The sequence below is a fragment of the Asterias amurensis genome, chromosome 3 (assembly GCF_032118995.1).
Source record: "Asterias amurensis chromosome 3, ASM3211899v1".
In the NCBI taxonomy this organism is placed as follows: domain Eukaryota; kingdom Metazoa; phylum Echinodermata; class Asteroidea; order Forcipulatida; family Asteriidae; genus Asterias; species Asterias amurensis.
In genome coordinates this window covers 1,141,102-1,167,207 of record NC_092650.1, presented here as the reverse complement: position 1 = coordinate 1,167,207, position 26,106 = coordinate 1,141,102, and the positions used below count along the sequence as shown (strand labels likewise).

The 26,106-nt window shown below is 39.6% G+C and overlaps 1 protein-coding gene across 1 annotated transcript; it reads right to left on the bottom strand.

The window, feature by feature from the left end:
• On the bottom strand, nt 1–26,106 carry LOC139934971 (uncharacterized). Its single transcript, XM_071929406.1, has 7 exons — nt 25,952–26,106; nt 24,754–24,936; nt 21,641–21,898; nt 18,597–18,731; nt 17,567–17,887; nt 3,033–3,167; nt 1–2,023 (listed from the first exon to the last, which is right to left on the bottom strand). The coding sequence occupies exons 1-7, from the start codon at nt 26,028–26,030 to the stop codon at nt 1,494–1,496; spliced, it is 1,641 nt and encodes a 546-aa protein (XP_071785507.1). The 5' UTR covers nt 26,031–26,106; the 3' UTR covers nt 1–1,493.

The following is a 26,106-nucleotide window of genomic DNA, read 5'->3' as shown; positions in this document are numbered from 1 at the left end:
GTCTGTCTGGCGAGTCGGTCTAAACAACCTCTACTGACTCTATATAGCGCCCTCTTTTGACTCTGTCAACATCATTCAGCCCTAGACTGGTCCCCTGTTTGTATCCGCAAGGATAAAGCCAGGTGTTTGATTTTTAGAGAATTAGTGTTTTCATTTGGACAAATTGGACACCGGACTCCAAGGTTTTCCAACATTTTAGAAGATGCATTTCATACAAAATCCAGTCAAAGTCTTTACAAACTGCATTCTAATTCTTTAGTTTAAAGCCATTGGACCCTTTCAGTAAACAGTATTGTCCAAGGCCCACACTTTGTATACCACAACTTCTATATCAAATAACAAACCTGTGAAAATTTAGGCTCAATCGGTCATCGGAGTCGGGAGAAAACAACGGAAAAATCCACCCTTGATTACGCGCGTTTCGCCGTGTCATGACATGTGTTTAAAATAAATCTGTAATTCTCGTTAACGAGAATTTATATTGTTTTGCTGTTTTCTCAAAAAGTAAAGCATTTCATGGAATAATATTTCAAGAGAAGTCTTTCACCATTGCCTTCTGTAAACCCTGCAAGTTGTTTGTAAATCTGTGAACTGTTTTTTTTTTTCTGAACCGAAAGGGTCCACTGGCTTTAAATCAAGAAACATAATTATCTTACAAAGGGAGGGTACACTATTGCTTTTGGAAAAGCACACAATTCATTCAAGTTTGTCAAGAAACACACTGAAGGATGGTAGGCCTACACTAACAGATGTGGCGGAGTGTAATAATCATAATTGATCATATCATAACTTTACTTCTTATGTAGCGCATTTGACAATAACCGTATCAATGCGCTTTACATTATAAAGTGCCCAAGGGACGATTTCACAAAGAGTTAGGACTAGTCGTAACTTAAGACTAGTCCTAGGAGATATAACAAACGTATGGCTGGTCCTAAGTTAGGACGAGTAACTCGTCCTACTCGAGATAAGACTAGTTTTAACTCTTCGTGAAATCCACCCCTGGTCATTGGGCACAACATTTTGTCAATGTTTCTCAGCTCCTCGGGGAGTATACAACCACCTCAAGCTGCCGTAGCGCTCCAAAGGCTTTTTTTCAAACGAACATCATCCTCTTCCCTGGCAGGTACCCATTAACCCTTGGTGAAGAGAAGCAAGTCTTATAGGAAAGTCCTTGCTCGAGGACACAAGTGTCATGACCGGGATTCGAACCCACAATCTGATGCCTCCACAACTTGGAACTGAATGCTCTAAACCACTTGGCTACGACACCCTACATGCCCGAAGTATTGTAGGCCTACAGCACTGGTTTTCGTAGAGAACATTGGTTCAGAAAGATTACAAGATCAGAATTTCCAAACAGTAATCAAAATAGCTTGTTCTGCTCTCGTTTTAGAAAAAGCTCAACTTAAACAGCAATACCAACGAACAGTATGATAAAAAAAGAAAATAACTCTCAAAATTGTTTACGTTTTGAATTCAAAATAATTGTTTTATCTGCACTCCCTTGCATGGCCTCCATCCCCACCGTTGTCATACATATTTTCGTTAACCTCTTGGCCTTTCCATCCACCACCCTCCCGTCTGTCATGTTCTCCCGAATCCTTGAGATCCTGTCTCCCTCCCCCACGTCCACACGGACAGAAGATACAACCCTTTCGCTCACCCCGGGTTGAAACATTCTCTATCCCGCCCCTCTTACCGTCAGACCTCGTAAGTGGTCCGGATTCTTTCGAACTGTCGTCTGCCAATGACTTACTACTTTGCTGACTCTTCTTCTCATCCTCACCGTTACCATGACAACTCCCGCCAAAACACCTGATTGGATGACAGCAGAACGTGGTCTTTCTGCAGCTGCAGCGGTGGCAACAACATCGGGCTAGGTTTCGACAGCAAGCTAGTCGCCATATCACATAGCCCGGACGCCAGAACAGCCAGTACAGACCAAAGGCAACGAGAATGGCTGCCAAGCTACCCAGTAGAATTTCCGACGGAAAGTCAACAGTGCCCTTTATTGTCGCGACTGCATAAGGAAACAGAAAATTGTGAAAATCTTTGTTTGTCAATTTCAAAAAGTTATTTTGTTAAGGGGGGGGGGGTTCTGCACGACTAAATTGGGTCAAAGCTTAAAGAAAATTGAATTATATGCTCACAAAAGTTTTCGGCAACCTAAATTCACGGTAAATCAATTTTGGAAAGCTGTTTATATAATGCGCAAGTGGCAATTAAGACGCGAAGTAGTTCTGACTGAAATGCTTGGACATACAAAAAGGGGCTAATTAGTCGATAAGAAACGTGCCATTGAGGTAAAATGTTTTTTAGGCATAATTATAGGGCAATAGCCTACTTCTTGTTTCAAGCAAGCATTCTTGCTGCCGACGAGAAGAATGCTTTTAAGACAGTGGACACTATTGGTAATTGTCAAAGACTATAGTCTTCTCAATTGGTGTATCTCAACATATGCAAACACTAACAAACCTGTGAAAATTTGAGCTCAATTGGTTGTGAAGTTGCTTGATTTCAAGACCTCAAAATTTTAAATCTGAGGTCTCGAAATTAAATTCGTGGAAAATTACTTCTTTCTCGAAAACTACTTGACTTTGTTTTATACTATCAACCTCTCCCCATTACTCGTAATAAAGAAAGGTTTTATGCTAATAATTATTTTGAGTAATATTACCAATAGTGTCCACTGCCTTTAAAGGCACTGGCAGGTTTGGTAATTGTCAGCGACCAGTTTTCTCACTTGGTGTATCACAATTTTGTTACAGGTCCTCGGTTTGAACGTGTACATGTATACCGGCAAGAGATGTTTAAACGCCGGCATGGACATTACAAGAATGCTACGGAGGTCATGGCCTTGGTGCCCCTTCAAAAGTTACCCATTGAATTTAAGATTTTCAATAGAAGTGCCCTTTGCAAAATGAAAATGGTCTTGCCATTTCAAAGTTGAAATTCCAGGCATGCTATTGTCTAGTCTTCTAACTGACTTGATGTTATATCATCTTCAAACAATTTTATTTTGGACTCACGGGTACAGTTGGCCGGTGCTGAGACGAGTTGGTCGGTATTGTCGCCGCAAATATCGGCATTGTCACACCTCAAAGTCCTCGGGACGCACCGGCCATTACGACATCTTAACTCGGTCACTTCGTCGGTGCAAGGTCCTATAAGAACGAAAACCAGAAGACGTAGGCTGAGTTCGGGCGGTGTGTTCTCTTGATTACAAACTAAGTTCCTTCAGGGAGCCGTTTCACACAATGTTTTTTACTATCAACAGCTCTCCATTGCTTGTTATATTAAGTTTTTATGCTAACATATATTTTGAGTAATTGCCACAAGTGCATGGCATGGAGTAACTTATTATTGTGTTACTAGATGGATGGATGGATGGATGGATTTTTTTTTTTTTTTTTGTTTGTTTGTTTGTTTGTTTGTTTGTTTGTTTGTTTGTTTGTTTGTTTGTTTGTTTGTTTGTTTGCCTGCCTGCCTGCCTGCCTGCCTGCCTGCCTGCCTGCCTGCCTGCCTGCCTGCCCGCCCGCCCGCCCGCCCGCCCGCCCGCCCGCCCGCCCGCCCGCCCGCCCGCCCGCCCGCCCATTATTCTCTCGCAACTTCGATGACCAAAATTATTGAGTCCAGTTTCACAGGCTTGTTATTTTATGCATAGGTCAATACACCATGTGAGAATACTTGTTTTTGAAAATTACCAAATGTGTCCAGTGCCTTTAAGATGCAATGGACTTCTCATAACCAAATTGATGTTTCCAGTAATTCGCATTTCAAACAAATAATTGTAGCAGGACAGATCGTGATCACGGAGGCCCCGAAGGGACATTGAAAATTCACTTTGATCTCCTCTGCTCATGATAACGATTCTATTTTTACATGGTTCATTAGGGTCTCCGTAATCATGATACGTAGCCAATCCCCTAGAGAACAGTGTGCCTTTTGTGATTGTCAAAGACTGCAGTAGTCTCACTTGGTGCATCCCAACATTATGCATAACAAGAAAAATCTGTGTAAATTTTGACTCAACTGGTCATCGAAGTTGCAAGAGAATAATGAAAGACAAAACACTCTAATGCACAAGTTTGGTGCAGGCCTGTGATTATCAAACCTTTAAAGACCTTTCTTTTAAAGCATAGAAGAGTCCTATAATTTGCCTATCGATGTTTGACTGACATGTGTTGACAAAAGCTTTCCACCCCAAGTGTTCATTACGACAGCTCCTATATTATTATTTCCCCCATCAGTTGAAAACCCATCATATCTACGTTACAATAACAATATGAAATTTATAATTATGATATAAAACTGCATAACAAATCTGTGTGTTCACAACAAGTAGTGTTTGTCACACATTCTGGCGCTAAAATTATAAATAGTTTGAAAACACTTGGTCAAAAATTGAGTTTCCCTGAAGAAAAGAGAGTGTTTCCCGCCTTTTTTCCCCTGTGGCAGGAAGGGTTCCCGTTGAGTAATAATCTAGTCTATGTGAAGATCACTCCAATGCGCCCAAGAAAGCAATACTCTGTCGAAGAAACGCCATCTATGGATTGTGAGAAAACCTGCATACTGGAATCTTTTTCTAGTCTGAGTTTGAATCACACTGAAGACAAGTGAAATTCACCTCAAGCTTTTTAGAGTTGAATTTCAACCATGGTAAATAAAAAAAATTACATGGCAGCCAAAAGCTGAAGATTGTACAATTTGAAAAATTAAATCAGCGGCTTATGTTTGAGAGCACCCTCACGCAGTCATAAATACTGCGCATTTAAAGACACTGGACACTATTGGTAAATACTCAAAATAAATATCAGCATAAAACCTTGCTTGGTAACGAGTAATGGGTAGAGGTTGATAGTATAAATCATTGTGAGAAACGGCTCCCTCTGAAGTGAAGTAGTTTTCAAGAAAGAAGTCTCTTTCCACGTATTTGATTTTGAGACCTCAGAATTAGATTTTGAGGTCTCGAAATCAAGCATCTGAAAGCACACAACTTCGTGTGACAAGGGTGTTATCGCAACTCTCAAATTTTCACAGACTTGTTATTTTATGCATATGTTGAGATACACTGAGTGAGAAGACTGGTCTTTGACAATAGTGTCCATTGTCTTAAGCTAAATGTCACCAACCGTTGACAGTTGCTTGTCTTCAGTATCTCAAAGTTCCTGGGAAATAGTTATTCAATAAATGACTTTGTACTGTAAATATTACACCAAATAATAGCGGTGCATATTAGTTGTACATAATACGATTTTCAGTTTTATTTTTCAAAGCCTAGCTTTAAGAACTACCAATTATCCAGTAATGTTTTTGATAAGAGTAACTATAATTATAAATATGAATAGTAAACTTACTCATTGGTTGTACCTGCAAGTTTACTATTAATATTTATATTTATAATTACTCTTATTCTCCACACCATGCAAAGCTTCAAACACCATTTAATATCTTTGATCATTTGATGTAAATATGTAGATAAATAGGTAACAGTTTAAAAGGGAATGTATACGTTTGGTAATCACTTTTAAAACTATTGCCAATAAAAACTTGCTTGGTTAGAAGTACAACAGCTTTTGATATTACAAAGCATGTTGAGAATCCTTTCAGAAAAGTGGTTATGAAAAAGGATATCGGCTTTTATCCTCCAAAATTTGAACCTTAAAAAGGTTACTGTCAGATACGTTTCTCAGATTATGTATTCCAATTCTGGAAAATTCTTCTCGCGTGGACATAACTGCTCTAGATTTCCAGTGATATTTCAAAAACGCTACAACCTTTTGGAACGAAATTTTCACAGGTTAGTTTGATTGTATATATTTATACATTACTATAGGATTAAAATGGTTCCAAATGTATACGTTTCCTTTAAAGGCAGTGGACACTATTGGTAATTGTCAAAGACTAGCCTTCACTGTTGGTGTAGCTCACTGTTGGTGTAGCTCAACATATGCATAAAATATTAAACCTGTGAAAATTTGAGCTCAATCGGTCATCGAACTTGCGAGATAATAATGAAAGAAAAAAACACCCTTGTCACACGAAGGTGTGTGTGTTTAGATGGTTGATTTCGAGACCTCAAGTTCTAAACTTGAGGTCTCGAAATCAAATTCATGGAAAATTACTTCTTTCTCAAAAACTATGGCACTTCAGAGGAAGCCGTTTCTCACAGTGTTTTATACTATCAACCTCTCCCCATTACTCGTAATCAAGAAAGGTTTGATGACAATAATTATTTTTAGTAATTACCAATAGTGTCCACTGCCTTTAAGCCATGCTTAATCAAGATATATGTGTCAACTTTGAAAGTAACAAAACACAAGGGTATTTTACCAGCTGCATCCATGGAAAGGGGGTTTCATAAAAATATAAAAACAAATCTAGGGAAGATGTACAACAATAGTTTGCAGTTCCTTTTTATAATTATAATTTGAAATTCTTTTGTTTGAAAGTATTATTATTATACTTTCAAACATTTTTATGTGGATATCTACGATATGATTTAAAGAGAGTTTGGCAATATTTGTTTATAGTTAAATGTTTACAAACACTATTTGATTTATTTTCTGTTTTTTTTCCTTATAAGTTTGGTAATATCATTAAAGTAGATTGAATTTTCAACATGGGAGAGTATTTGAATCTTAGCAGGGTTAAAGTATAAAGTTATTTGCCTGGTATAAAGTATTTGTCTTTCTAGCTTAAAAATAAAATAAAACATATTTATAGTTAATTTGATGCTTATAAATGATGTCAGCTAAGAAACATGTTTAAAAGGGCCTAAACATTATGAAATAAAAGGATTACCCTAAGAGAGAAATTGGTAATTTGGTTGTTTATTTCGAAAAATAATGTGGTTCTTGTGGGTCAGAATGTATTGAAATATCGTTCTTACGACCTGTTTACTAGTCTTGGTGCAAGACGTTTCTCGTTTCCCTTTCACGCACACCGCGGCCAATTCACCGAGTCGGTGCGCGCGCTGTCGGTGAATTGGCCGCGGTGTGCGTGAAAGGGAAACGAGAAACGTCTTGCACCAAGACTACCTGTTTACATTTGAGCGTCTATGACTGCCCAGAAAAACCAAGAGCAAATGGTGACAATTCGAAGCTGTCAGACAGACTTTGCTTCATTAAAACTCACCTTCTCAAACGATTGTTGGCCGACCATCGCTTCAAATTGATATAATAACAAAAAATACATTTTTCTCTCAAATGAAATAACACACGGCAAAACGATTTCACTGAATACAGTGGAATAAAGTACTTTCAGTCAAGTAGGTTATGGTGAGTAACTTGGAAGTCAATGTTCTTCTTTTTCAAAACAATGTTGTTTAGTTTTAAGATTACCTGTTTTGAGATCAAATATTTTTGAATCTGTTTTGAATGCAACAACTCCGTGACATAGGCTTATAATAGACTCATTCCTTATTATGGTAAGGGTTTGGGTTGGGTTAGGATTTGGGTTAGGGTAGGGTCGGGTTAGGCTTAGGGTCAGAGTTAGGCTTAATATTTTGTGTTGGGGTTAGGGTTGGGATTGGGGTTGGTTAGAGTTTGGGTTAGGGTTAGAATGATGGTTATGGTTAGGGTTTGGTGCGGGTTAGGGTTGGGGTTTAGGTAGGGTTAGGGTATATGGTTGTTTAGCGAGGGCTTGGGCGAGAAGTAGTGTTAGGGTTAGACGTAATGGGTGATTTTGCTGGGGGTGAAATCACACACTGTAATATAGAAGCTCTTCATATTCAGTGCGTACAATGGACACGTGGGCGTGTGATGCTCCATAGATGTACTGACTGTACATATATTGGAAAGACAATCTTTTAATAGCTCTGAGTAATTTGTTAATTAGTTGTAGGCCTACCTGGAACAAACCGCTGTAGCATATCAAAGCTGTCAAAATCAAAACATAAACACTTTGTGATATTGGTAATAATGCCTCAAACAAATCCCACTCAAGTGTTGTACGCGCGGAAATTATGAAATTCAACGACCCTCCCTTTTTTAATAGTAATTTGTCGGAGACAAACACCTGTCTTAAGTTTCCTACTCTTGATTGCTTGGTTGATTTATCACACATTAATTGACAACCAGTACCGTTTATTGACATTTGTTATTGGAAAATTAATTTGCATCGAGGATATAAAAGAATACAAATTATTTGGTTTTACTCTAACTGGTTGTGTAAAGCACTCAGTAATTAAAATGTAGCTGGGACAGACTCAACTGTAGCTGGGACAGGCCCAACAATAGATGGGACAGCCCAACTGCCTTAGCTTGGACAAGCCCAGCTGTAGCTGGGACATGCCCGACTGTACTTGTGACAGGCCCAACTGTAGCTGTGACAGGCCCAACTGTAGCTGTGACAGGCCCAACTGTAGCTGGGACAGGTCCAACTGTAGCTGGGACAGGCCCACTGTAGCTGGGACAGGTCCAACTGATAGCTGTGACAGGCCCAACATGTAGCTTGGACAGGCCCATTTGTAGCTGTGACAGGCCCAAATGTAGCTGTGACAAGCCCAACTGATAGCTTGGACAGGCCCATTTGTAGCTGTGACAGGACAAACTGTAGCTGTGACAGGCCCAATTGTGACAGGTCCAACTGTAGCTGTGACAGGCCCAACTGTAGCTGTGACAGGCCCAACTGATAGCTGTGACAGGCCCAACTAAGACAGGCCCAACTGTAGCTGTGACAGGCCCAACTGTAGCTGTGACAGGCCCAACTGTAGCTGTGACAGGCCCAACTGTAGCTGTGGCAGGCCAAACTGATCACCCACTGATAGCTGGGACAGGTCCAATTGTAACTTGGACAGGCCTAACTGTAGCTGGACAGGCCCAACTGATAGCTGTGACAGGCCCAGTAGCTGTGACAGGCCCAACTGATAGCTGTGACAGGCCCAGTAGCTGTGACAGGCCCAAACTGATAGCTGTGACAGGTCCAATTGTAACTTGGACAGGCCCAACTGTAGCTGGGACAGGCCCAACTGTACCTGTGACAGGCCCAACTGATAGCTGGGACAGGTCCAATTGTAACTTGGACAGGCCCAACTGTAGCTGGACAGGCCCAACTGATAGCTGTGACAGGCCCAACTGTGACAGGCCCAACTGTAGCTGTGACATGCCCAGTAGCTGTGACAGGCCCAACTGATAGCTGGGACAGGTCCAATTGTACCTTGGACAGGCCCATTTGTAGCTGTGACAGGCCCAACTGTAGCTGGGACAGGTCCAATTGTAACTTGGACAGGCCCAACTGTAGCTGGGACAAGCCCGACTGATAGCTGTGACAGGCCCAACTGTGACAGGCACAACTGTAGCTGTGACAGGTCCAGTAGCTGTGACAGGCCCAACTGATAGCGTGACAGGCCCAACTGTGATAGGCCCAACTGTAGCTGTGACAGGCCCAACTGTAGCCGTTACAGGCCCAACTGATAGCTGTGACAGGCCCAACTGTGACAGGCCCGACTGTAGCTGTGATAGGCCCACATGTAGCTGTGACAGGCCCAACTGATAGCTGTGACAGGCTCAACTGTGACAGGCCCAACTGTAGTTGTGACAGACCCAACTGATAGCTGGGACAGGCCAGAACTGAGCTGACTACATGCCTGCCTAGTAGGTATTACAAATTGTCAAATGTATTCTTGATTTGAATTGAATGGAATCTTTAGAAGAAAAAAAACACATTTTCAAGCAATTAGTATTAAATTATATTTAATGAACTGTCAACTAGTGGGATTAAAGTTTACAAATAAATCAATCAAGAGCGATCAAGCGGTAAAAAGTTATAAAACCCTTCCCCGAAAGAAAACTTTCAAAGTACAGAGGAGATCATTGGGTTTCATTGAGTTTCTCTAAATGCATCTTTGATAATTAATAAAATGTAATTCATATCGCGTGACTTTGTTTCAGGTTGATGACAGTTTTGGATTTATACTAAAAAAAACCTAAAAAACAATCAAAAACATGACTTTTATGAAGTCACTTTTCGCAAATCATCCATGCCATGATACTTGACTTTGCATTTGATGTCAGCACTCTGATCCTATAAAGCCATGAGTTTCATCAGTTCATGCTCAGTTTCTCTGACGATTTCGACTTGCTTCGATCACTGCATACCCTCAACAACTGTTTTTACATGACATGCTGCTCCAACAGCTCACTCTTGTATATGTTGAATTGGAAACTGGTTTTTAATAAGCCGACAACTTCTCTGGTTTTCTGACATTGGGCGGTTTAAGTACAACAGATCAACTGAACAAAAGTATATAACAGGAACAGTTGTTTTAAGAGGACAGCTTTAGCTGAGACCATCACCTACCACTTCATATAAACAGTTTGGGAAAACACCATGGAAAACCACTCGAACATAGACTACTCGAGCTCGTCATCTGATTTTGTGAATGATTGTGATAAATTTGTTTCTTTTTACTCTTTTCGGTCAGAACATAGCGTTTTAACAATCAACTGTCTTCTGACATTGACTTTAAACCCGCTGTACCTGATTGTAATTCGTCGAGTGAGGAACATTCCAACATCATCAAAGATTTTTCTTGCATCTTTAGCCGTTTCAGACTTCAGTATAGGGCTATTTGTTATGCTCCCCAACATTTTCAGAATGATATTTTCGTTATGTATTCGGGTGTTTTACTCGCTCGAATTTATTCTGAGTTCCTTGCAGATAATCTTAATGATGGAGTGTTTCTTCTCACTTGTACTATTGACTATCGACCGATACCTAGCTATCGCCCGGTGTCTGCACTACCCACGACTGGTTACTACACGTCGAGCTAAAGTCGCTGTGTGTTGTGGTTGGCTTGGTGTAGCCTCATCACTCTTTGCAGTCCTTATAGTTGGTGTAGATGATGCATACTTTTATTTATTTTATACAATTATCCTCTTTTTGTACGTCATCATCATTTTGCTCGGACTGGTCTTCATCGTGGTACTTAACGTACACGTCCTGATCATCGCTAGACGCCACGTGACACAGAGAATCAAGCGGGAAAACCAGTTTAAGGCTGAAAACAGAAACACTCGGCGTGCTCTACGAGCCCACTTTAAGTCCTTTGTCAATGTATTCATCACGGTAATTTTCATCTTTATTTGCTGGATCCCCTTTTCCATTTCATTGTTTCTTTTAAGGAATGGTTTTCTATACTACAATATTACTTCCATATTCTATGGAAACCTCCAGATTGCCGTCGAAATGATATTTTATTGCAGTAACTGGGCGAATGGTTTGGTTTATTACCTAACAAACAAATCGTTCCGACAAGTTCTACATAAAATGGTGTCAAACAATTTCAGAGCATTGATACAGAAATGTAGACCCCGAACACTGAAGCGTATATCAACAATCGAAATCTAGCACAACAACAAAGCAACTTTGGGACAAAATCGCACGCAAAAGTTATACTTTGGTATCACAATTATTGTGTGTGAAAAACAAAACATGAATGAGATATTGCAAATTTTCCTTGAATATTGCCTCGATTGAATTGGCTCTTAAATTGTGATAGAGCAGTTAACTTAAAATGCAGACGAGCCATGCACGCCATAGGACAGTATGTTATCAGACAATTCTTCAAGCTTATAAAAGTCTACAAAGTTTGGCGTTCTTCTAAAAGCATCAACGGAGTCAAACTTAAAGATGTGAAGACAAACCAAAAAATCAAAGTTAGAGGATACAATTCTCCCTTCCATGGTTGAATGCCTGGCTGTCTCAAACTACGTCTTTATCCGAACTGTATCACGAGGACTAGGGGCCGACCCCGAACTGTATCACGAGGACTAGGGGCCGACCCCGAACTGGACCACGAGGACTAGGGGCCGACCCCGAACTGTATCACGAGGACTAGGGGCCGACCCCGAACTTTATCACGAGGACTAGGGGCCGACCCCGAACTGTATCACGAGGACTAGGGGCCGACCCCGAACTGGATCACGAGGACTAGGGGCCGACCCCGAACTGTATCACGAGGACTAGGGGCCGACCCCGAACTGGATCACGAGGATTAGGGGCCGACCCCGCACTGACGTACACATCACCGAGCAGTGAGATCGCGAGAAACGAACAAGTCACGAATGTCGTTTCTTTTTAAAAACGGAGTCGATCGGAAGTGTTTTTTTTTTGTCAAGCTGAGACTGCATGACGTTCAATCACAGGACCGCAGGTTCGAAACCGACCACGCTCAACGCTTTTTTCTCAATGACTAGAATAATTGTCGACTATTGACTGAATAATGGTCGACTATTGACTGAATCACACAATCAGGTGAGATTTTCGGTACACCATAACAATGTAAATCTTTTACAAAATGTTGATTTGTGCAACTACTGACCGGTTTTGCTTTCGGCCATAACAAGATTTTGTTATGAAGTTAATATGGTTGGAAAGATGTTATGGAAGTAGAATAAACAATTCACACAAATACTCGAAATTGTGCGGTTTTCCTTTTACTTCGTGAACTACGGTCCGCCATTTTGAACCAGAACCAAGCAAGCAAGCAAGCAAGCAAGCAAGCAAGCAAGCAAGCAAGCAAGCAAGCAAGCAAGCAAGCAAGCAAGCAAGCAAGCAAGCAAGCAAGCAAGCAAGCAAGCAAGCAAGCAAGCAAGCAATCATGCAAACAAGCGAACAAACAAACAAGCAAGCAAGCAAACAAGCAATTAAGCAAGCAAAAAGCAAACAAGCAAGCAAGCGAGCAAGCAAGCAAACAAGCAAACAAGCAAGCAAGCAAGCAAGCAAGCAAGCAAGCGAGCAAGCAAGCAAGCAAGCAAGCAAGCAAACAAACAAGCAAGCAAGCAAGCAAGCAAGCAAGCAAGCAAGCAAGCAAGCAAGCAAGCAAGCAAGCAAGCAAGCAATCAAGCAAGAAAGCAAGCAAGCAAGCAAGCAAGCAAGCAAGCAAGCAAACAAGCAAACAAGCAAGCAAACAAGCAAGCAAGCAAGCAAGCAAACAAGCAATCAAGCAAGCAAAAAAGCAAGCGAGCTTTTTAATTGTTATTGTTCATCCATTTCTGTAAACAATTTGATGTTTGTAGCATTTTAGGTATTTTTAGATTGTCTTTTTGAGTAGCTTAATCATTTTAATGTCTGTAAATAAACGCATTTCCTTTAATGTGCAATATTGTGCGAATCTTAAATTATTTATAAAAGGATGAAATATTGGATAAGTCAGGGTTTAGTATTCGGCTGAAATACAAAACGGAGTGGACAATATTAAACCCTGGCTTATCCAATATTTCATCCTTTTATAAATAATTAGATTCGCACAATATTGCCCATTAAAAGATTTGGGTACTTTTGTAACACAAAACACATTGTCCACACATTTACATTAAACTTACACCGTTTGAAGATAATGGCAAGAAAGCATACCTTAAAATATTAGTCACTGAGGTGCTGTAGTTTTTGAGAAACAAGTAAAACAATGTCATGAAAATACGTTTTAAATGCTTAAATAATTTTCGTCTCATGATCACTGGGACGAAAATTAATTTCATGACATTGTTTTACTCATTTCTCAAAAACCTCAGCAATATTTCCAAGGAAGCTTTCTATTACCATTATCTTCAAACTGTGTAAGTTTTAATGTAAATCTGTGGACATTGTGTTTTTTGTCCTACCCAAGGTATAAGTCATTTTACAAAGTATTAACAAGTCAGTGGAGATGTTTGTAAAGTTTCTGGTGTATATAACCGCTCGCAGACCACCCACTCCAACCACTCGAGTATACTCAACTCATTTGCTTCTTTGGCAGTTTACCATTTTGCCTCAATTTCTGCAACTTTCTTTGGGTGGTCGGTCACTGATAATTTTGTGTAAATTTTGTTTGTTTGATTTTAGTGAAGTAAGGGGGAAAATATTACCGTATCAGTTTCTGGTTGAGGTAAACTGTGTTTAAAGGGTCTGGGTACTTTTTGTAGGACAAAAAACACAATGTCCACAGATTTACACTAAACTTACACAGTTTGACGATAATGATGGTAGAAAGCTTCTCAGAAACAATTACTTGCTGAGGTGCTGTAGTTTTTGAGAAATGAGTAAAGCAAATACATGACAATAATTTATCGTCTCACTGATCACGAGACGAAAATTATTTAAGCATGTAAAAACATATTTTCATGACATTGTTTTACTAATTTCTCAAAAACTACAGCACCACAGAAATAAATAGTTTAAGGTAGGCTTTCTACTATCATTGTCTTCAAATGGTGTAAGTTTGATGTAAATTTGTGGACAATGTGTTTTGTGTTACAAAAAGTACCCAAATCTTTTGAAGGCACTGGACACATTTCAGTAATTGCAAAGACCAGTATATTCTTACTTGGTGTATCCCAACATATGGATAAAATAACAAACCTGTGGAAAGGAACATTACAGAATTGGTAAGAACAAATCAGACTTACATAAAACTTAAACGGTCGAATGATGATGATAGTTGAAAACATCCCTTGAAAGATTTCTGTCTGAAATAAATAAAAACAGTTTCCCGTTTGGAGTTTATCACTCAGGCAGCGTTCTATTTTTTTGATTTTTTTTTTAAATCGAGCTCATACGCTAAATGTGAAAACGGTTATTTCTTTACTATTTTCTCGTGACCCAAATGGCCGATCGATCTAAAACCTCTACAGGTTTGTCAGTTTATGTATTATGGTGGATTGCATAAAGTGCTCACTCTGCTAGCAACTGTTTTCTTAGCAAAAACAAATTCTGTAATGTTCCTTTAACAAACTGTTGACATCTTCGTGTCTGATGAACTTGTACAAATAATTATTTAGAAAGTTAAATTTTGTTGAACTATAAGTCGTTATAGATGGATCGTAATAGACCTTTCTTTTGTTGATAAACAAACCGCCTTGGTTGGCATGGGCGGCCGAATGTTTGTAAAACACTCAATGGTATTAACAGATGTTTTAACCAAATTCAACATTTCCTAAAAAATAAAATTAAAAAAAATACCTCCCATAATTAGTTGATTTTGTTTTTAACAAAATCAACACAATGTTTGTATATTTTTGTACATTGTTACAAACAGTAGCGATCTGTTTTTGATTTGAATTGAGCTTTCCATAGTTTTCAAACCTGTGTTTGCAAAAACTCGGGCTGTGACGTTGCAAAAGAAAGGTCCATATCGGGTTGTATTTCTATGGTCTATACACACGTTATTGACCGCAATCTTTGATGACGTAAAACTGGTTCAAAAGTGCACGCATGTACGCGTTATACGCACGACTATCAGCCAATGGTAGCTCTTCAAGAGTGCACAAAACACCAAAGATGGCGGCCATTGATGTATAATGCAATCACCTTGCAATCCATCCATTGAGAACCAGATGTTTAAGTCTCTAAAAATATTACTTAATATCTAAATTAAAAAAAACCTTAAAAAAATAAAAGGAAAAAAGCTTATGAAAATAATTGAAGAGTAACAAACATTAAAGTGTTTATCGCAAGAGGGCGACAAACTGAGCCTCTTTTAGCCTGTTGGGTGCACCATCCCACCTTACTAACTCACGTAGCAACCGATGCGAAATATTCAAAAAATTAATACTAGAAAAATATTTTCTAATCTCTCTCAGCCTCTTTAAAATCTATGAAATATATTTTCAGACCACTAAACTTCGTTTATTATTTTTGGCAGAATTTTTTCTTCTTCTAATTGACCTCCTTGCTGTCTGTCTGCCTGTATATGCACTCTCCCAGTTTGAGGCTTTGCGGGGACCATCCTACGGGTTGCAATTGTAATTCATCCTCAAAATGTTCCAACGGGGGTGGGTCATCCACTGAGGGGAGGGGGGGGGGTTGGGGACGCACGGCCCCCGCTCCCTCTGCACTTATTTTATGGCATGAGAGTCTGTCTGGCGAGTCGGTCTATACAACATCTACTGACTCTATATAGCGTCCTCTTTTGACTCTGTCAACATCATTCAGCCCTAGACTGGTCCCCTGTCTGTACCCGCAAGGATAAAGCCATGTGTTTGCTTTTTAGAGAATTAGTGTTTTCATTTGTACAAATTGGACACCGGACTCGAAGGTTCTCCAACATTTTAGAAGATGCATTTCATACAAAATCCAGTCAAAGTCTTTACAAACTGCATTCTAATTCTTTAGTTTAAATCAAGAAACATAATTATCTCACAAAGGGAGGGTACACTATTGCTTTTGGAAAAGCACACAATTCATTCAAGTTTGTCAAGAAACACACTGAAGGATGGTAGACCTACACTAACAGATGTGGCGGAGTGTAATAATCATAATTGATCATATCATAACTTTACTTCTTATGTAGCGCATTTGACAATAACCGTATCAATGCGCTTTACATTATAAAGTGCCCAAGGGACGATTTCACAAAGAGTTAGGACTAGTCGTAACTTAAAGGAACACGTTGCCTTGGATCGGACGAGTTGGTCTATAAAAAAGCTCTTGTAACCGTTTTTTTTTATAAAATACATATGGTTGGAACGAAGTTTTAAAAGTAGAATACAATGATCCACACAAATTTGCCTCGAAATTGCGTGGTTTTCCTTTTACTTTGCGAACTAACACGGTCGGCCATTTATGGGAGTCAAAATATTGACTCCCATAAATGGCCGACCGTGTTTGTCGACGAGGCTGGAGGAAAACCGTGCAATTTCGAGGCATGTTTGTGTGGATAATTGTATTCTACTTTTACAACATCTTTCTACCCATATGCATTTTGTAACAAACGGTTACAAACGCTTTTCAAAGACCAACTCGACCGATCCAAGGCAACGTGTTCCTTTAAGACAAGTCCTAAGAGATATAACAAACGTATGGGTAGTCCTAAGTTAGGACGAGTAACTCGTCCTACTCGAGATAAGACTAGTCTTAACTCTTCGTGAAATCCACCCCTGGTCATTGGGCACAACATTTTGTCAATGAATGTTTCTCAGCTCCTCGGGGAGTACACAACCACCTCAAGCTGCCGTAGTGCTCCAAAGGCTTTTTTTCAAACGAACATCATCCTCTTCCCTGGCAGGTACCCATTAACCCTTGGTGAAGAGAAGCAATTCTTATAGGAAAGTCCTTGCTCAAGGACACAAGTGTCATGACCGGGATTCGAACCCACAATCTGATGCCTCCACAACTTGGAACTGAATGCTCTAAACCACTTGGCTACGACACCCTACATGCCCGAAGTATTGTAGGCCTACAGCACTGGTTTTCGTAGAGAACATTGGTTCAGAAAGATTACAAGATCAGAATTTCAAAACAGTAATCAAAAGAGCTTGTTCTGCTCACGTTTTAGAAAAAGCTAAACTTAAACAGCAATACCAACGAACAGTATGATAAAAAAAGAAAATAACTCTCAAAATTGTTTACGTTTTGAATTCAAAATAATTGTTTTATCTGCACTCCCTTGCATGGCCTCCATCCCTACCGTTGTCATACATATTTTCGTTAACCTCTTGGCCTTTCCATCCACCACCCTCCCGTCTGTCATGTTCTCCCGAATCCTTGAGATCCTGTCTCCCTCCCCCACGTCCACACAGACAGAAGATACAACCCTTTCGCTCACCCCGGGTTGAAACATTCTCTATCCCGCCCCTCTTACCGTCAGACCTCGTAAGTGGTCCGGATTCTTTCGAACTGTCGTCTGCCAATGACTTACTACTTTGCTGACTCTTCTTCTCATTCTCACCGTTACCATGACAACTCCCGCCAAAACACCTGATTGGATGACAGCAGAACGTGGTCTTTCTGCAGCTGCAGCGGTGGCAACAACAGCGGGCTAGGTTTCGACAGCAAGCTAGTCGCCATATCACATAGCCTGGACGCCAGAACAGCCAGTACAGACCAAAGGCAACGAGAATGGCTGCCAAGCTGCCCAGTAGAATTTCCGACGGAAAGTCAACGGTGCCCTTTATTGTCGCGACTGCATAAGGAAACAGAAAATTTTGAAAATCTTTATTTGTCAATTTCAAAAAGTTATTTTGTTAAGGGGGGGGGGGGGGGTTCTGCACGACTTAATTGGGTCAAAGCTTAAAGAAAATTGAATTATAAGCTTGAAAAGTTTTCGTCAACCTAAATTGACGGTAAATCAATTTTGGAAAGCTGTTTATATAATGCGCAAGTGCCAATTAAGACGCGAAGTAGTTCTGACTGAAATGCTTGGACATATAAAAAGGGGCTAATTAGTCGATAAGAAACGTGCCATTGAGGTAAAATGTTTTAAGCATAATTATAGGGCAATAGCTTACTTCTTGTTTCAAGCAAACATTCTTGCTGCCGACGAGAAGAATGCTTTAAAGACACTGTACACTATTGGTAATTGTCAAAGACCATAGTCTTCTCATTTGGTGTATCACAATATTTTGTTATAGGTCCTCGGTTTGAACGTGTACATGTATACCGGCAAGAGGTGTTTAAACGCCGGCATGGACATTACAAGCAGGCTACGGAGGTCATGGCCTTGGTGCCCCTTCAAAAGTTACCCATTGAATTTAAGATTTTCAATAGAAGTGCCCTTTGCAAAATGAAAATGGTCTTGCCATTTCAAAGTTGAAATTCCACGCATGCTATTGTCTAGTCTTCTGACTGACATGATGTTATATCAACATCAAACAATTTTATTTTGGACTCACGGGTACAGTTGGCCGGTGCTGAGACGAGTTGGTCGGTATTGTCGCCGCAATTATCGGCATTGTCACACCTCAAAGTCCTCGGGACGCACCGGCCATTACGACATCTTAACTCGGTCACTTCGTCGGTGCAAGGTCCTATAAGAACGAAAACCAGAAGACGTAGGCTGAGTTCGGGCGGTGTGTTCTCTTGATTACAAACTAAGTTCCTTAAGGGAGCCGTTTCACACAATGTTTTTTACTATCAACAGCTCTCCATTGCTTGTTATATTAAGTTTTTATGCTAACATATATTTTGAGTAATTGCCACAAGTGCATGGCATGGAGTAACTTATTATTGTGTTACTAGATGTTTTGTTTGTTTGTTTGTTTGTTTGTTTGTTTGTTTGTTTGTTTGCTTGCTTGCTTGCTTGCTTGCTTGCTTGCTTGCTTGCTTGCTTGCTTGCTTGCTTGCTTGCTTGCTTGCTTGCTTGCTTGCTTGCTTGCTTGCTTGCTTGCTTGCTTGCTTGCTTGCTTGCTTGCTTGCTTGCTTGCTTGCTTGCTTGCTTGCTTGCTTGCTTGCTTGCTTGCTTGCTTGCTTGCTTGCTTGCTTGCTTGCTTGCTTGCTTGCTTGCTTGCTTGCTTGCTTGCTTGCTTGCTTGCTTGCTTGCTTGCTTGCTTGCTTGCTTGCTTGCTTGCTTGCTTGCTTGCTTGCTTGCTTGCTTGCTTGCTTGCTTGCTTGCTTGCTTGCTTGCTTGCTTGCTTGCTTGCTTGCTTGCTTGCTTGCTTGCTTGCTTGCTTGCTTGCTTGCTTGCTTGCTTGCTTGCTTGCTTGCTTGCTTGCTTGCTTGCTTGCTTGCTTGCTTGCTTGCTTGCTTGCTTGCTTGCTTGCTTGCTTGCTTGCTTGCTTGCTTGCTTGCTTGCTTGCTTGCTTGCTTGCTTGCTTGCTTGCTTGCTTGCTTGCTTGCTTGCTTGCTTGCTTGCTTGCTTGCTTGCTTGCTTGCTTGCTTGTTTGTTTGTTTGTTTGTTTGTTTGTTTGTTTGTTTGTTTGTTTGTTTGTTTGTTTGTTTGTTTGTTTGTTTGTTTGTTTGTTTGTTTGTTTGTTTGTTTGTTTGTTTGTTTGTTTGTTTGTTGTTTCGTTGGTTTAGTTTGTTTGATGGTTGGTTGTTTGATTGTTTGTTTGTTGGTTTGTTTTTGATTTATTTTAACGGGGTGTTTGTTTGTTTGTTTGTTTGTTTGTTTGTTTATTTGTTTGTTTGTTTGTTTGTTTGTTTGTTTGTTTGTTTGTTTGTTTGTTTGTTTGTTTGTTTGTTTGTTTGTTTGTTTGTTTGTTTGTTTGTTTGTTTGTTTGTTTGTTTGTTTGTTTGTTTGTTTGTTTGTTTGTTGTGTTTGTTGGGGGGGGGTGATCATATATGATCAAACCCTGCAAGTGTGTGCTGACAACGTCACGCCAGTGAGTTGAGATTATTTTTCTCTTGCAGCATGAATTCTTGTTGTTTTAATTCTCCAATCTCTCCAGTGTTTTTGTGGTAGGAAGTATTTTTTTTAATTCAATTTTTTAGGCCACAATCCTTTCTATGAATTCTACATTCAGATTGTTTAAATGTTTTTTTTCTATTCATGTGTTGTATAATATTGCCTCGCAGGACCACCCCGGGGATGGAGAACACCATATTACGCACCGATGGGCCATCTTCAGTTGAAAATTAATGGAGTTTCTTGGGCCACAAATAAAAAACGATCATATTATGGCAAACAGATTATACATTGTTCGAAGTTGTAGTAATTTGATAAAAACAATCATAAGGAATAATATGCCATTAACATGCGTTGGTGGTATCAATTACGGTGTATCTGGCAATTACTGCATAAATCTCCACCCTGGGATTTTGTAATATTAGTTGTAGGCGGTATGTTTATAAAAGGCACTGAACACTTTTGATAATTACTACTCAAAGTAATTGTTGTCATAAAGACTTACTTTATAACAAGCAACGGAGAGCTGTTGATGGTATAAAACAATGTGAGGAACGGCTTTCTTTGCAACGTAGTTTTTGAGAAGTAAGAAGTAATTTCTCACTCAAATAATAAAAGACTTAAGCTGAGGCCTTTTATTATTCAAATGAAAGCACACAAAGAAGTGGAAGGGTGTTTTTCATTATTCTCTCGCAACTTCGATGACCAATTGAGCCCAAATTTTCACAGGCTTGTTATTTTATGCATATTATGCCTATACACAAAGTGAGAATACAATGTACTTGTTTTTGAAAATTAACAAAAGTGTCCAGTGCCTTTAAGATGCAATGGACTTCTCATATCAAAATTGTGTTTTCAGTAATTTGCATTTCAAACAAATTGTAGCAGGACATATCGTGATCACGGAGGCCCCGAAGGGACATTGAAAATTCACTTTGATCTCCTCTGCTCATGATAACGATTCTATTTTTACATGGTTCATTAGGGTCTCCGTAATCATGATACGTAGCCAATCCCCTAGAGAACAGTGTGCCTTTGGTGATTGTCAAAGACTGCAGTAGTCTCACTTGGTGCATCCCAACATTATGCATAACAAGAAAAATCTGTGTAAATTTGGACTCAACTGGTCATCGAAGTTGTAAGAGAATAATGAAAGACAAAACACCCTTATGAACAAATCTGGTGCAGGCCTCTAACCCAAAGTTGTTGTTGCCGTCAATTAATTTAAAAGTGATTATCAAACCTTTAAAGACCGCGTAGAAGAGTCCTATAATTTGCCTATCGATGTTTGACTGACATGTGTTGACCAAAAGCTTTCCACCCCAAGTGTTTATTACGACCGCTCGTATATTATTTCCCCCATCAGTTGAAAACCCATCATATCTACGTTACAATAACAATATGAAATTCATAATTATGACAAAAAACTGCATTACAAATCTGTGTGTTCACAACAAGTAGTGTTTGTCACACATTCTGGCGCTAAAATTATAAATAGTTTGAAAACACTTGGTCAAAAATTGAGTTTCCCTGAAGAAAAGAGAGTGTTTCCCGCCTTTTTCCCCCTGTGGTTAAAAACCTACGGACAATCACCTGTATCAAAGGACGTTGCCAACACCGTGATGTTCACCCTAGCCGTCGGGTGCACTGTCAACCGCAATGTGACGAACTGGGTCCGGGACTCGACCACAACATCCGGCACCACCGTACCGCATGCGGTCATTATGGGCTCTACGTCATCCGTGACGTCATCACCCTCCCATATTTGGAGGAAGGAACTATTACAGTAGCTGGGAATGATTTCAGTGATGTTGTCCGCGGTGTTAGCTGCTCGCTGTGGGCCTGTGGCATCTATGAGAAAGGATGGAAAAAAACAAGAAAACGAAAGCCAGAAATGAGTTGAGATACCCAGCGGCACTTAAGTGCTAATATTACTTATTTTATGTTGCTGATGTATACTTAACCGGACATTTTCTTTTGGAAAAGGCGGGGGGGGGGGGTGACAAGGCAGCTGTCAAATTCAGATTGCATTTGCCGATAAACAAAAACTTAATACTGATTTGAGTTACAGGCAATGTTGTTTCTTTCAATCGCAAGGAATCAAATCTCAAATCAATCGCAATATGTTCCCTAAAAAAAATGGTAAAACATAAAACCCAACTCACTCAAATCATTCTCCACGTCGCGTACCGCCGCTTCAATTTAATAGGACTGTGTACAGCTACCAGTTTTATTAATTTATTGACACTGAAATAATTAACTTGTATTTTTATCTCTGATTGATGTCAGATAAAGGTTACCTAAAAATACACTCTTGTAACGAGGGTCGTTTTTGTATGTAGACGTGACCCATAACTTTTAAATTGTGTTTTCGCCTCCACTCTGCCTGGAAGGTTGACCGTTTTGCATAGAGTGAAAATACCAAGTTAATAGATGAATAAAATATTGAAAGGCAAAGTCTCTGTTTGGAGCTATTCGGTTGTTGTATTACAATCCTTTTTGAATGAAGATATGTACATAATAATAAACCTGTGAAACTTCTATTTAAAAAGTATGTGGTTGTTCTTACTCACGCAATATTTCTAATCTTAAAATTTTCCGCGTAATGGTTTTCTAAGATTGAACATTGTTGAATTCCTTTCGTTAAAACCACATTCTTTAGAAGGAGACCGTTTCTTAAAACGCTATCAGTATCAACAGCTGCAGTGCTTCTTACCAACATTACAAAGTATACGATTGTATGGTTATCAATTTTGGAGTAAATACCAAAGACATAACCCTCTCTTTAATGGTATTTTGTTTAATAGGGTGCTACACCCACACAGAGCCGCACATGGGGAGAGTTACGACAATTTGCGATTAGAAGCCATTTTGTTCTCGAAGAAACACAAGGGCGAACACAGGGTGCCAGACTAGTCTGCCCATTGTGTTGTGCTGCATTTGGAGACAAAATGGCGTCCAGCAACCACGTGACCAAAGAAAATCTGTTCCCTCCATGTCGCAACTCTCTCAATACACAGCTCAGCACCCATTGCACCGACACTCAGATACTGAGTCTTTTTATTCCGTGTCTTAGTAAACACGATTCCCCTGCTTTCCTTAAGTGTTTATCCTTACGTTATCTGTTATTTTTACGTATTTATTACTTATTCTTATTTATATTTACTATTGGTTGTATAATTATCTGCTTGTATTACTGCTTTGTGTACTATATTATGTTAAATCTATATTAATTTTATTGTGTACCCCAGATGTGGGGCAACATATCTACGGATCATAGTATGTATTTACTTTAGTTGACCCTTGCCCATCTCGGGGTATATTGTCTTGTATTTTGTTTTGTACGGTTATGGCAAATAAAATAATAATAACAAGACTTCGTGAAATAAGATCCTAGCAGATTAATTTTCATGAAGGTTTTTAAGAATAATACACGAGGAGTGTACTCCCGAAAAAGCCATTGATACCAGCACTCTACAATCGCATTATAGGTTGTCAAACTGTGCGCAAGAATAATACCGCGACCGTCTGAGGCAAACTTAAAGGCAGTGGACACTATTGGTAATTACTCAAAAATTATGGTTAGCATAAAAGACGAGTCATGGAGAGCTGTCGATAGTATAAAACATTGTGAGAAACGGCTCCCTCTGAAGTATTTAAACGTAGTTTTTGAAAAAGAGGCAATTTCTCACTCAAAAAAATGTTCAAGGCTTCAGCTGAAGTCTTTTATTTATCTGAAAGCACACAAAGTATAATGCAACAAGGGTGTTTTTCTTTTGCAAACTCGTTGACCAAATGCGCCAAAACTTTCACAGGTTTGTTATTTTATGCATATGCTGAAAACACCAAGTTAGAAAACTGGTCTGTGACAATTACCAAAGGTGTCCAGTGCCTTTAAAACAAAATGAGGCGGGAAACGCGTAGGCGAAGAGAACCTATAGCATCGGGGACCAGGTTTAACTCCACGAGCAAGAAACCGCCATGCTCTGAAACATATCAGTCACACAAGACGTCTGGGCACTAGACTCAAGAGGGAATTCCTTCTCGACAAGGAAATAGAGCCGTAGGGGAGGGGCGGGGGTGGTGGGGGGTTGGTGACGTCAGATACGGGTCTCGTCTATGAGAGAACCTGACTGAGGCGGGATTTCTGTAGAGGAGACAACAAGTACTTTTAACATGTGGGTGGGGGCTATGTTGTTACGAAACGGGAGATTGGTGCATAGTGGTGTTCCATAATAATAAAAAAATACACCATTCTTATAGATATAGTTTATTGAATCAAAGTAGCTTTTTAAACGCCCCCTCCCGACAGAAAGAAATGAGTATAGAATATGACAGTGGTCGATAATGGAGGCGGGGGAGGAGGTTGATCTCGAGGGTGACACGTATAAATCAAAGGTCGATCGTCCCCCGGAAAATTGCTTCTAAATATAAACTTAACATGAACTGATGAACTTTCGGGGTTGAAAACAAACTTCTGTGTTTTACGAATTCTGTACAATTTTGTGTGCGGTCAGAATGTTAATTATGACTCGTTTCAGCAGGTTCTTCGTCGTTTTAAGTTGTCATGACTAATACATTAAAATTGTAGTACCCATAAGAAATGTATTTTCCTTTCCTTTATTTTAACTGATCCAATTTCAGTTTTGCCGTTGTTGTGCGTTAATAATTAAAAAAAACCATCAAATTGTCAAATTTTGTTCTACCTTCAAGAATAAAATATTCATCAAACTGAATAAGGAAGCCTTGGTTGGTCTTTAGAGCCTGGAGAACAAACGTACACCTTGGCATGAGTTGATCTCCATTGAATGCTTCAACACTGTCGTGTGAACGTAGTCTCAGGGCGTCTGCCTTGTCGACAGTGGTGCCGCAAAGATCTTGTATGGTGACTGTGTAGAAGAAAGACAATTATGAGGTCAGAGTCAAACGCTTCGACTTTAAAGACACTGGACATCTTTGGTAATTTTCTAAGACCAGTATTCTCACTTGATGTATCCCAACATTTATGGATAAATAAAAAACCTGTGAACAATTGGGCTCAATTGATCATCAAAATTGCAAAAAAAATAATGAAAGCAAAAACACCCTTGTTGCGAACCTTTGTATTTTCAGGTGCATACTAAAAGGGTCCAGCTGAAGTCTTTTATTGTTTAAATTGAGTGAGAAGTTACCACTTTCTCAAAAAATATGTCCCATCACAATGCTTTATACTGCAGCTCTTCATTGCTCGTTACCAAGTACATTTTTATGCTAACCACTATTTTGAGATTACCAATAGTGTCTGGTGCCTTTAATGATAAAAAAAAACAGTTTAAAGGACATGATTTATATTTTCAAATTGAATCTTAAAATCTGAAAATGACAGCGCAATGTTTTCAGGGGGTCGCGCGCGCACGTACGGGTAACGTTGCACATGCTTAATTAATTTTCTCCTCCGGAAACGAAAATTATTTTCGTGACATTTGTTAACTCATTTCTCAAAAAACTGCAGCACATCCATCAATTTTTTTTAACGGAAGCTTTCTATATTATCTTCAAATCATGTAAGTTTAATGTAAAATTGTGGACATTGTGTTTTGATCATACATAAATTACCCAAACCCTTTATTTTTTTCTAGACTAAAGGCAATAGAAACGAACATAGTAATAAAAACATCCCCTGAACGTTTCACAAACAAGTTGGCGCTGTGCACTGTTTTCACAACATCAGTACCTTCGCAAAAGTGATGAAATGTCCACAGATTTTGTTTCATGCATCCTGTAGACTTGTGGACAAGTCGTTGAATGTCTGTCGCTCAGAGAAGCAGTCTGGGGAGAAACAGCAAGGTGGTTTTGCTATCACGACAGACATTTTACCGACTTGTCAACTAGTCTAGTGTTCTAGCTACCGTGGAATTATTTTACCTGTCTGAGTGCGACCACAAACGTCCTGGCATGTCGTCCAAAGAAAAATAACGGCGATCAAAAATGAGTGCTTTTCCATTTTTTTTAAAACACTCTGCGTTATTGTTAATTTGTGCACAGCTGCATGGGTTTTTTAAGGTAGGATGTTTGGGGGA

Coding starts and splice junctions, on each gene's coding strand:
- LOC139934971 (XM_071929406.1), bottom strand. CDS start 26,030: ATGGAAAAGCACTCATTTTTGATCGCCGTTATTTTTCTTTGGACGACA. Junction 21,899..24,753: donor TGAATATTTTATTCTTGAAG/GTAGAACAAAAT, acceptor CCTTTCTCATAG/ATGCCACAGGCCCACAGCGA. Junction 17,888..18,596: donor AGCACCGGCCAACTGTACCC/GTGAGTCCAAAA, acceptor TTCCTTATGCAG/TCGCGACAATAAAGGGCACC.